General features: G+C 33.0%; 1 protein-coding gene across 1 annotated transcript in view; it reads right to left on the reverse strand.

Annotated features, from left to right (window-relative positions):
- IBTK (inhibitor of Bruton tyrosine kinase) overlaps window positions 1-14,186 on the reverse strand; it is a 91,338-nt gene that overhangs the window by 60,379 nt on the left and 16,773 nt on the right. Inside the window, exons 5-13 of the mRNA XM_045843425.1 lie at window positions 11,390-11,500; window positions 10,261-10,431; window positions 8,948-9,065; window positions 8,481-8,664; window positions 7,972-8,095; window positions 6,073-6,250; window positions 2,728-2,902; window positions 927-1,526; window positions 38-124 (exon numbers count right to left, since the gene is read on the reverse strand). Coding sequence (XP_045699381.1) covers window positions 38-124; window positions 927-1,526; window positions 2,728-2,902; window positions 6,073-6,250; window positions 7,972-8,095; window positions 8,481-8,664; window positions 8,948-9,065; window positions 10,261-10,431; window positions 11,390-11,500 — 1,748 coding nt within the window. The remainder of the gene's footprint in view (window positions 1-37; window positions 125-926; window positions 1,527-2,727; window positions 2,903-6,072; window positions 6,251-7,971; window positions 8,096-8,480; window positions 8,665-8,947; window positions 9,066-10,260; window positions 10,432-11,389; window positions 11,501-14,186) is intronic.

A 14,186-nucleotide genomic window follows, 5' to 3' on the forward strand; every position in this document is an offset into this window, starting at 1 on the left:
TCTAAAGATAAAAAATTACCTTCATTTTTTAACTTACCATTTTCCCTGATTTAGCTTTGGTTTGTTACCAGTTTTCTTGTCAATAATATTAATTTTCTCATTTTCAAATCTGACTCCATCTAACCTATCAACAAGAATAGATAAAAATTAGCAACTGGTGTATATATTCCCCTAGCAAAACAAACAAAAACCCAACAATTAGCTTACATCTGAACATGATTATATATCACCTGTAAAATATCTCAAAGAACTCCCACTCTGTGATAAAGAATCATACATTCTCCTTCAATTTTACTTAGAATTCAAAGTACATTCAATATAATTACTGATAAAAATCAAAGCTATAGATGAAGCCTTTTACTGTTTTTAAATAGAGAATGTACACTGCTCACCTGCTTCCACCCTGCAACTAAGGTTACACTGCCATAGGCAACAGAAATACTTTAAAATAGAGAATTCCAAAGTCTTGTTTATAATATGACAAATACTATCTTATCCACTTTACACAAAACTATACCAACAATATAAGGTTATTGTTATCCCTCCCATTTTGTATACTGAGGAACTGAAGTTCAAAGAATCTAAGAAATTTGCCCCAACTAGTTATAGTAAAGCTAAGAGACATATACAGTCTTTCTAACTCCAAAGACAGTGCTCTACAGTAACCACACTGCCTGCCAGTCCAGATCTGTTACACAAACACCACAGAGGGTTCAAACCAAGTAACAGCCTTCCCACACTTTCATGTTTTAATTCAGAGTCCCACAGAGACAGCTTTAGCAGAAAATGGAGGGAGAAAAAATGTACCTTCCCACAAAAAGGGGGTAGGGAGAGAGAAAGAGAAGAACAGCAAAGCAAAGGAAAAGATAATTTTTAAGAGAGGACATAAGATACAAGAAAAGATATTAAGCAGGAGCCATCCATACCTACTACTCAAAGTACTGAAACCAAATTTCCTTGCAACATTTTGCAACATTCCTACGGGATCATCTTCCCCAACACTTTTCACTTTTTTGGAAGATTTGGGTTTGCTTTTCTGCTTTTCACTAATTGTATGAGCTTGATTACTTTTATATACTTCAAATGCTGACTTCTGATTATCTTCATGAGAATTCACTTTATTCAAGTGAGAATTTGGAGTACCCTGATATTCTTCTGGTTTTTTGTTTAAATTTATTCTTGGCTTGAAGCCATGAGTTAAAAAGTCACAGGTATCTGTGTAAATAAATTGTAAAAGGTATTCAAACAAGTCAGGATGAACCTTCTCTACCACAAAGAGAGGGCATCCTACAGCATCTTCTTCTTTCCGGTAAACACCTGTAAAGTCTAAAGAAGAACCATCTGAAAGGAATAATTTCTGAAAAAAGTCAGAACGCAATGCCAAAATATATTTATGAGCAGGGAAGATTCTGTTGTCAACTTGAAATGTCACATCATGAATGCTGTCCATTTCATCTGTTTCCTTCAACAGTTTGCCAAACTCTTCAAAAAAGGATGATGAAGACACAGCTGGAATTTCATAAAGGCTAGAAATGAAACAAAAATCACTTTTACTTTCAAGAAAAAGAAATTTTTAAAGCATCCCTAGCCAATTCTTATTTTAAAGTGCAATTTCTTTTTTATACAGTATTTGGAAAATTTTAAATTTGGCATTTCCTAAAATATAATACTGCAGTCTTAGATGCTGTATCACCCTTTAAATTTTTTCTATTCCTTTTTCTCTTTGTTATTTTCTTCTACACTAAAATGATTAGAATTAAGTTCTCCTCTAAAAGTAGTGTTTTCTTTTTCTAAAAAAAAAAAACACTAGATATAAGTTTTAAGTGAAGAAATTTTTAAATGATAAAAATTATAAAAAAAACTCAACAAAGAGCATAGTTCTCAAACTTTTCCTCTTTTATGTCTGTTTATTTTACAAGTGAAGAAAAATAAACATACAAAGAACTGAGTAAATACTTCAGGTCCCAGTCCCAGCATAGGTCAGAAACTCAAGGAAGTAAAGATAAATGTACACACAGACACACAATTGGTCTGTAACCCTGACTTTTTCAGTACCATAAGAATGCGATCACACCTGCCCAATCTACTTTTTACCATTCCAGATATGGGGGACCAACCTTCCTAGTGTGCCTGGGACAGAGGGGTTTCCTGGGAAATGAGACTTTCAGTGCTATAAACAGGAAAGACCTGGGCAAAACAGGACAAATGGTCACCCTATTTTCAGAACTTCTTTACTTTTCAGTAGTACCTTGATATTTATCTTAACATGCCATCTCTCTACTAATGACTTAGAAGATTTATATAGAGATTCACACTGCCCTACAGATCACTCTACTTCTTCTTTTATCAAGTCTCATCATATTCAAGGGTCAAAAATTACTGCAAACTACGTAACAAATATTATATTTCTCAGAATCTGAGAGCTCAGAGTACATCATAAAGTACTAAAGACAGAAATCGTGTGTCTATATATAATAAACATATATATGTATATATATCTTCAATATTTTCAATAAATATCAGTTTTACAAACTACAAGGAACACTCATCATTCCCGGTATAATAAATTCCACCTTTGAGTTATCCTGGTAACATGATCATGTCTCAAGTCTCTATAAGACATGGCAACAGCTCTTCAATTAAATTTGGTCCAGGAGCTATGGAAAACAAAAGAAAACCCGGTGACTGTTCCTTCTAAAAAGGGAAATGTAATATATATAAGTATACCTTGTTTTAGGGTCTGACTGCAGGATTGCAAAGTTGCATCCATTTGGATCTGTGCTGACGCTAACAGCTCTATGGGCAAAAGTTAGTTTCTCAAGTCGAATTCTTTCATACATACTATTTACATCAGAGACACAAGACACATCCGATGAGGAATTTTGAAGGTTTGATAAAATTTCTGCAAAAAAGAAGAAAATAAATTCCCACTAGTCAAGACTTTATTAAAACTGTTAAAATGATTTAGGAGTAAACAGAATAGAAAAACAGTTAAGAAAATATGGGAACATCTTTTGCATGCATTAAGTCCTTTTGAAAAACTATATCCTCTTCCTCCTTAACACAATTTGCACCCTATATGTTGATTGTATTATACAGGAAATTTTGGCGAGTCAATTCTCAATTGTCCATGAATTTATCTCTTTCAACAAAAATCCCCTATATTGCAACCAAAGTTATCTTTCCAAAAAGCAAATCTAGTGTTAAACTGGTTTTTAAAATTCCTCAGCGTGCATTAAAAATATATAAATTAGCATCTTCATAATTGATTCTTTATTTGTTCCCTCCTTTCCTCTTCTCCCTTTTCCCATTTATTCAGCAAATATCTGAGCGACTACACTATGCTACTGTAATATAGTGGTCATCAGTTGATCTCTAGTGATATAGGAGTGAACAAGATAGGCATGACCCTACAGTTCTAGCAAAAAAAGACAGACATTAAACAATGATAATATCAAAACAAGTCATATCAAAGCTAAGAAAGAAAAGTATGACATTTGCATGGAAAAAACTATTCTCCTTGCAGTATGAAAATGTTTAAAGTAAATAAAACCAAAGAGGTTATTTAAAAACCTCAGAATGCAGAAAAAAAGAAATGATATAGACTGAGGTTATAGTAATAAAGCTATAGAAAATGGAAAGATTTCAGAAACATTTGAGACAAAAGTGACAAAATTTGGTGATTAACTGAATATAGAGGGTAAAGGAACATGGGGTGTCAAAGATTACCATTTACTTCAATTGAAACACTGAAAAGCAGATGTGGATGTATGAGTTCAGTGTTAGACTACTAAATATAACTAAGACACAATTCTACGGACTTCCAACATTTATAACTTGAACATGCATTCTGTTTACTCTCACTCTATTTCCATCTCAGGGAGTTTAATAATCTTCCCCCAACACTCAGTTATTCCAGTTTTGATACTCTCAAAAATACTTAGACATGTCCATGAACTGCAAATAGTTATATACATATCTATGCACCTACAAATTTATGAGTGTCTCAGAACAGGGGCCCATCTTATATATTTTTGTATTATTAAAACCTAGCCCTATAACTGGCATATAGTAAATATACCTTAAATGTTTACAAACTTGACTAATTTATAAATAAATAAAAGAAATTAAACTGATTACACAAAAACATTCCTTTGTAGCTTTATGATTTTGATGAATGTTTATAATTATCTGAATAATTATAAATATTCTTTATGCATACCATAACTGATTTCTTCATTCAACAGATGACTACTATGTGCCAGGAATGCTAAGGATATAGCAGAACAGACATGGTCCTTGCCCTTTTATAGTTTGACAGGAGATAAACATTTAAAAAATTAATCACAGCCCTGGCTAGTGTGGCCTAGTTGCTTGGGCATCATCTGGCAAACCAAAAGGTTGTTGGTTCAGTCCCCAGATGGGGCACATACAAAGTGTAGCAAACTGATGTTTCTCTCTCACATGGATATTTCTCTCCCTCTCTTTCTTCCTCCCATCCCCTCTCTCCAAAATCAAGAAGCACACCCTCAAGTGAGAATAAATACACAGATAAGATAAAAAATTAATCACAAAGATAAATACATAAAAACAAGTAAAAACAAGTCTCATGATGAAAATACAAAGGGAATATTAAAAGTGAAACAGGTTTACTCAGTTTAGATTGAGGAATCAGTGAAAAACATCACTGATCAAGTATAAATTAAGGTATAAAAAATTAGAAAAGGCCCTAGAAGTAATCGCCACTGGACAAGACTGACCCTGAAGGTCAATGTGACTTGAGAGTAGTGAGGGAAAGAAAGAAAACTCCAGATGAGTTCAGAGACATAAACAAGAGTCAGAGCAGGGGCCTTATAGGCATGTGTTAGTAATGAGAAAACCATTAAAGAATTTTTAAACATAGTAATATCAGGATCAGATCTTAAAAGTCCACTCTGGTCATCACTTGAGAATAGATAAAAAGAAACAAGAATGGAAATAAAAACAATTACGTTTTCAGTAGTTTATCTGACTTAGGCTAGGGTAAGAGCAATGAGATATATAGAGGTAAATAAATTCTAATTTTTCTGGGAGAAAAAAATCAACTAATTATTAATGATGGGTGAAAGAGAAAAGTCACTAACCTGAGTTAAACAAAAAAGTAACCTAAGTAATCCACAAGTTTATAAATTTATAATCAGATAATTAAGAATGAACTACATAATGAATAATTTCTATTTTCACTGGTGGTATCTTAAAGGTATCCTTTATATTCATCAAGGAATGAATTAAATTTGCCTTCAATGATTCAGCAATTGTTTAAAAACCCTGCACTTCTTAAAATTCTTAATGAACCTAGAAGCTTTATTTTTCCTGTGATTTTCATCTAAGTCACAAGATATACCTTTAAAAATTTTTTATTTTATATATGCAGATATATAAAAAACAAAACAAAAATATAGTTACTAAATTCTCAATTTGGGGCAAAAGATAAAAAAGGGGGCTTACAAGATGGTTCGCAAATGTCTGGAATTGTTTTTGTTTGTTTGATTTTTAAATTTATATTTCCCTACGCCTAAACCTAAAGTAAAAGCTAGCAATTAGCAAGAGTAAGCCACTATTACTGATAAGAATGTACCATGAGCCCTGGCTGGTGTGGCTCAGTGGACTGAGTGCCAGCCTGAGAACCAAAGGATCATTGGTTCAATTCCTAGTCAGGGCACATGCATGGATTACAGGCCAGGTCCCCTATCCCTAGTAGGGAGTGCAAGAGATGCAACCACACATTGATGTTCTCTCCTTCTCTTTCTCCCTCCCTTCCCCTCTGTCTAAAAATAAATAAATAAAATCTTAAAAAAAATAAAAAAAAAAGAATGTACCATGACCTCAGGGTATGCTGAGACAGATAAAAATAAAAAACTCCAGGTTTAAATAGATCAATAGATCAAATTCCCTATTTAACTGTACGCAAGCAAATCAAAATCAAAAGAGACATCTATTAACACTTGTTAATTAAACCTAACAATAAATACTTGTGAAGTTAAAGGTTAACCAAAAGGAACTTTCATGTGCCATTCATATACACAAACTCACCTTTCTTTTCAGAACTCTTTTTTTTTTCTTCAAACCATTTCCCTCTAAATCCTTCTCCATCCTGTGTGACAAGTAGAATTTCATTCCTATTTAAAGCAATATCAGAAACGAAGACTTGGCGTGGATAAGCCCATCGACACTGCTTCAGAGAACTGCTGACTGATCTCCAGCAGAACACCTAAAATAAACCAAATTACATTGGAATATAAAGCAAAATAGCATCTGATCAACCAAAAATTGAAATCAAGAAGTGACAGTTCTAAAATAAAAGCTCTAATTTATGTTTCAATGTTCATTCTTCTGCAGAAGAACATAGATACTATAAAAGTTAAGATGGTTTTAAACTGTCTTTCAAGAAAAGTACATTAAGCAAACAGGAAGCACTAAATATGCTTCAAAGACAGTCTTAAGAAGTAATTTTCAGTATTGCTTGTTTTACATATATAGATCTGCTACAATGGTAAAGAAAAAAATCCTAAAGGTAAAACTTAGATATCAAGTTTGCTATAGTACTATCTCATCTATTTATAAGAGGAATGAAAATCATCCTATGAAAATCCAAATCTGACTCTCAAGAAAAAAAAAGTATATATAACTAAATTATATAACTAAAACAAAATTTTAGAAACTGAAAACAACCTCATAGAGCTCAAAGATTTCCTAGTAGTTCTGCAGACCAGTGTTCCTGAGAAATGGCTTAGGGGTTGCTGCTCAAGGCCACTGAAAAATGATGCCATGGAGTGCTGGGCTTCCCAACCCAGTTTGACTCAGAGCAGCAACCCTTGCATCTTGCATCTGCTCCAGAGATCTGCATTCCAAATAATATTTCATTTGAAAAACTAACGCTGCTGATTTTAAAAGTTCAACCCCCTCATAATTAAGAAAAGTAAAGCACAAAATGGTATCTACAACAGTCAATCAAAAGTTACGCACAAAAAAACCCCAAAAACCCTATATTGACTGAACGATTCCTTCACAGCTTGGTTTTTATAGGAAGACTAACTTTACAGAAAGTAGATATCCAGAGATATAAGCTAGATCTGTATTAATATAAATGAAACACACCCCAAAGTCTAACGTAAGTTTTTAATACTCAAGTTTTTATGTAATCCCATGCCTCTGCTTCCATTAGTACAAATTAGAGCTTTAATGCTTAAATGTATTTCCTTCTATTAAAATGATTAACTAGGGTAGATTTATGCCTGTAGTGTACCAGTAGGTAAAGCTTTATGATTCGAATTCTTCGATTTCTAAAATGTCAAAATTTGCAGTACTTTATAAACCTCAGAAAAATCATTCTTACTGTATATTTTATAAGCAAAAAACAGAAAACAATCTGTTTTATTCTAGTCAAAGTGTAAAATTTTTTCAATGTATATTAATGTATAATATATATTTTTAAATTACCAATTTTATTAAGAAATATACTGGTATGTTTGTACATGGAACTAAAATGAAAACTACAGTATTTACTTAAATAAAAAAGGTAAAATTCTTTATATAGTGATCTAGAACAATAATTATAATCTCTGCTTATATATACTTTATGTACATTTGTTTAAAACTAAATCTGGGGAAAATTTTCCAATTATACATCAAATTTTTAATATTGCCTGATTAGTTTTTTTTAAGAGTTGTTATATAACATAGTTCAGGTTTATGCAATTCAGTATCATTTATCAATACTGTATACAGATAAAACAATCCATCACTTATTTCCATTTTAAACACAGTAAATGATACTTTAAACTACAGTTTAACAAAGTAGTACTATGCCACATTAGTTGAAGGTCATCATAATTTCTTTGAAATACCAGCTCCACACAAATTAGTACTGGAGGTCAGAATAAGTACAGGATCAAAGTCAATAGGAGTCATCACTATCACAGAAATACTCACCCTTCCAGCTTCATCCAATGCAAGAATACAGATTTTTTCACCCTCATTTTCTTTGAAATGTTCAGGATCAACCTTGTATTCCATACGCCCCCCAGATATAAGAACCTTTTTCAAGTTTAGCTGTCTAGGAAAAAAAAATTCTAGATTAATATGTTCTCTAAAATATACATGCTCAATTTGAAAGAAATTACTCTTCAAACAATAACCTAAGGCAATTACTGTGAAAAGTGAAGTAAGATGATGCAGCCTTTGGTATCCTTGCACCCCCCCCCCCCCCCACTTTCTAATGCATGCATTCACTCCAGTTTAAATAACTGACAAGGCTAAAAGATCCTAAACCTATTTGCATCTTAACAGCAAATAAAAATTTTTAACCTCAAAACAAAATAGAGAAATCCTTGGTTTTCTCCATTTGGCATTTCAGAACATAGCATAAAGCTGATACTGATATTTGCTGGAAGAGTTAAACTATTACTAAAGTTAAGGTTCTTTCACAGAAATACACATACTTAGAAGCCATCTTCTTGCACTGATAGTCTGTAAGTAAGTAAATATCTCCACTGGTGGTAACACAGACTGTGGCCCCATCACTTGCAGCAACCAAAGATAGAGTAATGATGTCCTTATGATGAAGGGCAGAGACTTGACGAGGAGCAGTTACACACTTTTCTCCATTGGGATCTAGTAAATAACCTAAAAAGTTACACAAATAAATCATAAAGTACCCATTTTAAGAATCCAATTTCCTGGCTGGTGTAGCTCAGTGAATTGAGCGCAGGCTGCGAACCAAAGTGTCACAGGTTTGATTCCCAGTCAGGGTACATGCCTGGGTTGCAGGCCATGACCCCCAGCAACCACACATTGATGTTTCTCTCTCTCTCTTTCTCCCTCCCTTCCCTCTCTAAAGAATAAATAAAATTTAAAAAAAAAAAGAATCCAATTTATTTTTCAGATAGTGTCATCAAGGATTTCTTACCCAGTTGTCCACCATTTAGTCCCATTGTGTAAACAGCTTCTCTAGTCCACAGCACTGTATGAAACCTGCCTGCTGCTACTCCAATGATTGTTCTTCCTTTCAGGTATTTTGCCTGCATCTATTCCAAAAGACAAATAAGACTGCAGTTTAGCATTCTCAGTCTTATTAGAAAATATGGTGCTTTTATATGTAGCATAACCAGGGTCTCTCAAGAATGGTACTAATAGCATTTTGGGCCAGATGATTCTTTGTTGTGGGGAACTGCCTTGAGTATTATTGTAGGAGGTTTACAACATCCCCAGACTCCACCCGCTGGATGCCAGTAGCACCACTCTCACTCCTGCCCCAAGTAGTGACAACTAAAATTATATCTAGACATGGCCAAACAGCTCCTGGTGAGCAAAACTGCTCCCAGTTGAGAATACTAGATATATCCCTATCAACCCAGAGCTCTGAGGTAGCCACACAATGAGAATAAGAATGGGAATAATATTCTACCATTCCTAAAGAAATCTACAAAATGATTAAATATCCACAAATTCCAAAGTTGGAAAAAAAAAAGTACAATTAGAGACTACCTCCAATTATTTTGGGATAATTTCTATTAATTCATTAGTCCTCCCAACTGGAAAATCATTGGATTTAAAAGCTTATTAATATGAAAATATGAATCTAATAATAATTTTAAATCCAGAGGATTAAATCCAGTGAAGAAATTTAACATCTAAAATGCAAATGTTATGAGCTGAAAACACATTTGTTATGGGTGATGATTCTAGAAACATTAATTTACAGCACCAGTCCCAGCTCAGTATACTAGGTTCCTGAAGCTGAAGAGAGGGTACCTTCTGGTGGTGGTTGTACAAATGTGAGGGGGAAAGTTAGAACAAAGAGCAGTGGCTTTTGGGCCTATATTCCTTCACACCAACTTACCAGGTGAGATTTCTACACAGAGGCTGCTTTACTATGAAGCCAATAAGCTTAGGCTTCTAGGTGCCTCACTTGCATAGCCCATTTTGTATTTACAAAGTTGGTGTTTTTTTTGTTAAGGAGGACTTAAACCCCAAAAATCTGGGTACCCCTCAGCTTATGAATACTTAGGAGTTAATCTAAGGCAGTTTGGTGTCTAATATCCCAAATGCTTTCTTTCTTACTCCAAACAAATGCTAACTTGTACTGTACTTGATTTCTCCTGTGAAATATATATAAGCAATGAACATAAAATAAGTTGCTCTGTCAATACCTTCCATCTTTTGGTCCATATAGGTTTTACAGCAAATAATCACCTTATTGTTTAAAAAAGAGAAGTTTACCTGTCTAGGTACATTACAACTGGAAGGTGGAGGAATAATTCCTAATTGATGATAAGTATTGACACCAAATGTATATACACATCCATCTTCAGTTAACACAACAGTATGATCCTCAGCAGCTGCCACTTGGGAACAATTATGACCACTCAGTCCTTCCACAAGCCTAGGGACCTACAAAACAAAATTAACCTTAGCATATTAAAACCACTTACATACATATATAAATAGAATATGATACTGTATCTCAAATGACATGACTGGTATATGGTCTATCATGGTAAGTTCTACAATTCAGCAAAGAACAGATGAGTTTAATAAGACACTAGTTTATTTGTAAAACACAAAACCCCAGTAAGACATTTTGATAAAACAATTTGATTCAACAAATGATTTTTTAGTCCTTATTATATACCAAGTGCAAATCTGTTTGGTATAAATACAGGGAGCTTTTCAGCCAAAGAATTCATTGTTGTATTAAAGAAATAAATAAAAATACAGGAAACAAAGTTACAGGAATCAAAAACACAGGAATCCCTTCAAAGAGACATTTACTAGCTATTTGATCTCAATCAGGTCTTTTAACCTCTCAGTAGTTCAATTCCTTCACCTGAATACAAAATAATTTTATTTTAGATGATAACTGGATTGATGTTAGGAGTAATAAGTTGGTAAGTATAAAATACAACAGTCTCTGGCACTAAGTAAGCAATCCATAAATGATTGTTGTTATTGTCACTGTGTATAAAAAGAGGATAATAATGCCTATAATGTCACAGGGCTGTTACAGGTTTATGAACAATGCCTAGAATATAATAAACCCTCAAAAAATGGAAGCTATGACAATAGTTTTCTCTCCTTTTTAAAGAACCCTTAATCAACAGTAAATATACCAGTACTCCCTTCTCAATATTTGCTATAAGAAAATTTTCCCTTGATGCTCTAGAATATAGCATCATATCTAAATTTTTAATTTGAACATAATATACCAGAAAAATCACTGATTTTTAAAAAACCATGATCAATTGGTATATTATTTTCTTCCTTCTAGTTGGTCAAAACCTTTTTTTTAGTGAACTAAAGCTTCCCGTTTATCAAAATTTTACTAAAGTTACCTAAACATTTCAATTACCAAGCATGTCTGTTCATCTGCATGGCCTAAACGTCCTCCGGGACCATGACCACAGGTATAGACCTGCCCTTTCTGAGACAGAAACACTGAGTGAAATTTACAAAGCACCACCTATAGGGAAAAAAGAGAATATTATTCAAATTCTCTGAATTAAATATTCTTTATTTTATAAAAGAAATAATAAATTATTGCTTACTATTTAAGCTGGATGATAGGTACAAGGGGACTCATACTACTCTTTCTACTTTGTACACATTTAAAGCTTTCTGTAATAAAAATTAAAAATATACATACTTTTAAACTATGTCTAAAAACAGATATATAGAAAAAAGAACAAAGAAGGAATTAAGCATGTGTTACCCACAGAAGAAACTTAACAAAGGAAAATGCAAATCTTAAGTCTTCAGCTACAAAAAGTAATAGCCAGTTGTTTTCCAATTTCATAAAATCCCCAATAGCAAGAGCTGAGCCGACTGCAAAATGAGATGTAAAGATTACCAAATAGTGATAATGTTATTAAAGAAAATAATGGAAATATATTAAGGTTAAAAGTATTTTTTAAAAACACTACCTATACATGAGGAATGTGGGTTAAACACTGTAAAGTTTTTTTTATACTTCTTGTCCTTTTTGTACTTCTAATTTTTTCTAATGTATCTTTAATATTACACTTACATATTCACATATTCTCACCAGAAGACGTAGGCACTAAAATGGTTGAACTGCATTAGCAGAAGGCAATAACTGGAAACCAAGAGAAGTTTCAAATATTCACGTACTTAACCATCAGGCCACACTGTGCTGTTTTTCAGTGCATCTAATGTGCAGTGTATTCCTTTACATTAATACCACTTAACAATTTTTTTTCTTATTTTGAAAAATTATTTGCATTTATATTTCTTATGTCATCTATAAATATTTCTAACTTATGAAATAAAAAGATGTTAAGAAATAATGAAATCCTAGAATTATTTTTCAGAAAGTCAAGTTCCTTTAGAAAATAAGAAAATTCAGTTCAGTTTATCAACTGAATTGAAAGCTCTATTTATACATACCCTTAAACCAGTTGGCAAGCTCTAGAAAGATATGTGCCTATTATAAATAATGAAAAAGCCATTATCTCATTGAGCTGTACAATATCTGAAAAATCTAAAATAAAACTCAAAATTGTATTTAATTTTATAATACAGTTAAAATCTGAAAGAAAATGATCAATTTCTAAAATCAGAAATACATTGTTCAATTTTATATTCAATATTAGAATGCCATTCTACAACTTCTGAGTTCTACTATATCAACCACAACCAGAATTTAAGACCTTCAACTTTTTTAAGGAAATAACTGATCACAGCTTTGCATCCTTATCCACAGGAATATATTATGCTAATATTAACAATCTCTGCCCCATGGTAGTTAATTCATTTGGTACTATACTCCAGAATCAGCCCTTTTCAGTAACTAATAGGGCTCTCTATATACAGCAGTGGAAAAAAGTAGGTTTACAGTTGTAATACAAATAAATAATAATACAAGAATAAACTGTTTCACCTACTCACAACTGTAAACCTACTTTTGCCCATGCCTATAACTGATGCTCAGTAAATATTCCCATAAACTTGCTTCCTCTTTTCTGATGGAAATTTAGACTGTTTTTCTTCCTTTAAAACCTGGCCTTAGTGTCTGCTTCAACCCTCATTCACTGATAAATAAAACACCTTACATCCTTAATCTCTTCACAAATTACTCATTCCCTTGCCTTAACTGAAATGTAGCATTCTCTCTGGATGTACTGTTTCATCTACAACTCTTCTAAGTGGAATAGGCTCAATTTTTATATAGCACATATATCTTGGGATCTGAAGGTACAATCAGCCTCTGCTTTCTTAATGTTACCATTATTTCTTCACTCTTATGTAAAAATCCCTGCCCCTGAAAAAAAAATCTCAGTTCATGAAACCTGAAAAGGAAACAGGTTATCTCCTGGCTGGCGTAGCTCAGTGGATTGAGTGCGGGCTGCGAACCAGTGTTGCAGGTTCGGTTCCCAGTCAGGGTACATACCTGGGTTGCAGGCCATGACCCCCAGCAACCGCACATTGATGTTTCTCTCTCTCTCTCTCTTTCTCCCTCCCTTCCCTCTCTAGAAATGAATAAATAAAATCTTAAAAAAAAAAAAAAAAGAAAACAGGTTATCTTTCTAAAGTGCCCCAACTCTGCTCAATCATTAGTGGCTACTGATGGGTGGAATACCATTTTAAGGATTCTGAAAACCTGTTCAAGCTCAGTTTAATACGCACACGCACACACACACACAAAGGGGTATAGAGGAAGATGACTTATGTCAAAGGAAGATGACTTATGTCAATATACTCATCCACAGAAGTGGAAGATAACATACAGCATAATGATAGAAGACCAAAGACCAAAACTTTACAATCATGTCAATTAATTTTACAATCACTTATATTTGAGAACTCAGTTTCACTTACCTAAAACTGGTAACACTGAGTTTCAACAATGAATTCACTTGAGAAAAACTAGAAAAACTCTAATTTTTGTTAAACAGAAACAAAAACTAGAAAATCAACAGATGCTCTACTTTTTAAAGTTAAATCAAAATATGTATAATGCCTTCTAATTTCTAACAGTGCTTGACAAATCTCATAGTTTTGTGGCATTGTACACAGTGTAAATATGATTAAGGCTAACTAACAAAATCTAAAATAAATTAGTAAAGTTCTTTTATAGATTTCTTCTTTCAAAAATGTTATCAGACCTTCAACAAAGTTAACATAATCTA

The sequence above is a fragment of the Phyllostomus hastatus genome, unplaced genomic scaffold (genome assembly GCF_019186645.2).
Source record: "Phyllostomus hastatus isolate PE091 unplaced genomic scaffold, TTU_PhHast_1.1 phas_contig_40, whole genome shotgun sequence".
Classification (NCBI taxonomy): domain Eukaryota; kingdom Metazoa; phylum Chordata; class Mammalia; order Chiroptera; family Phyllostomidae; genus Phyllostomus; species Phyllostomus hastatus.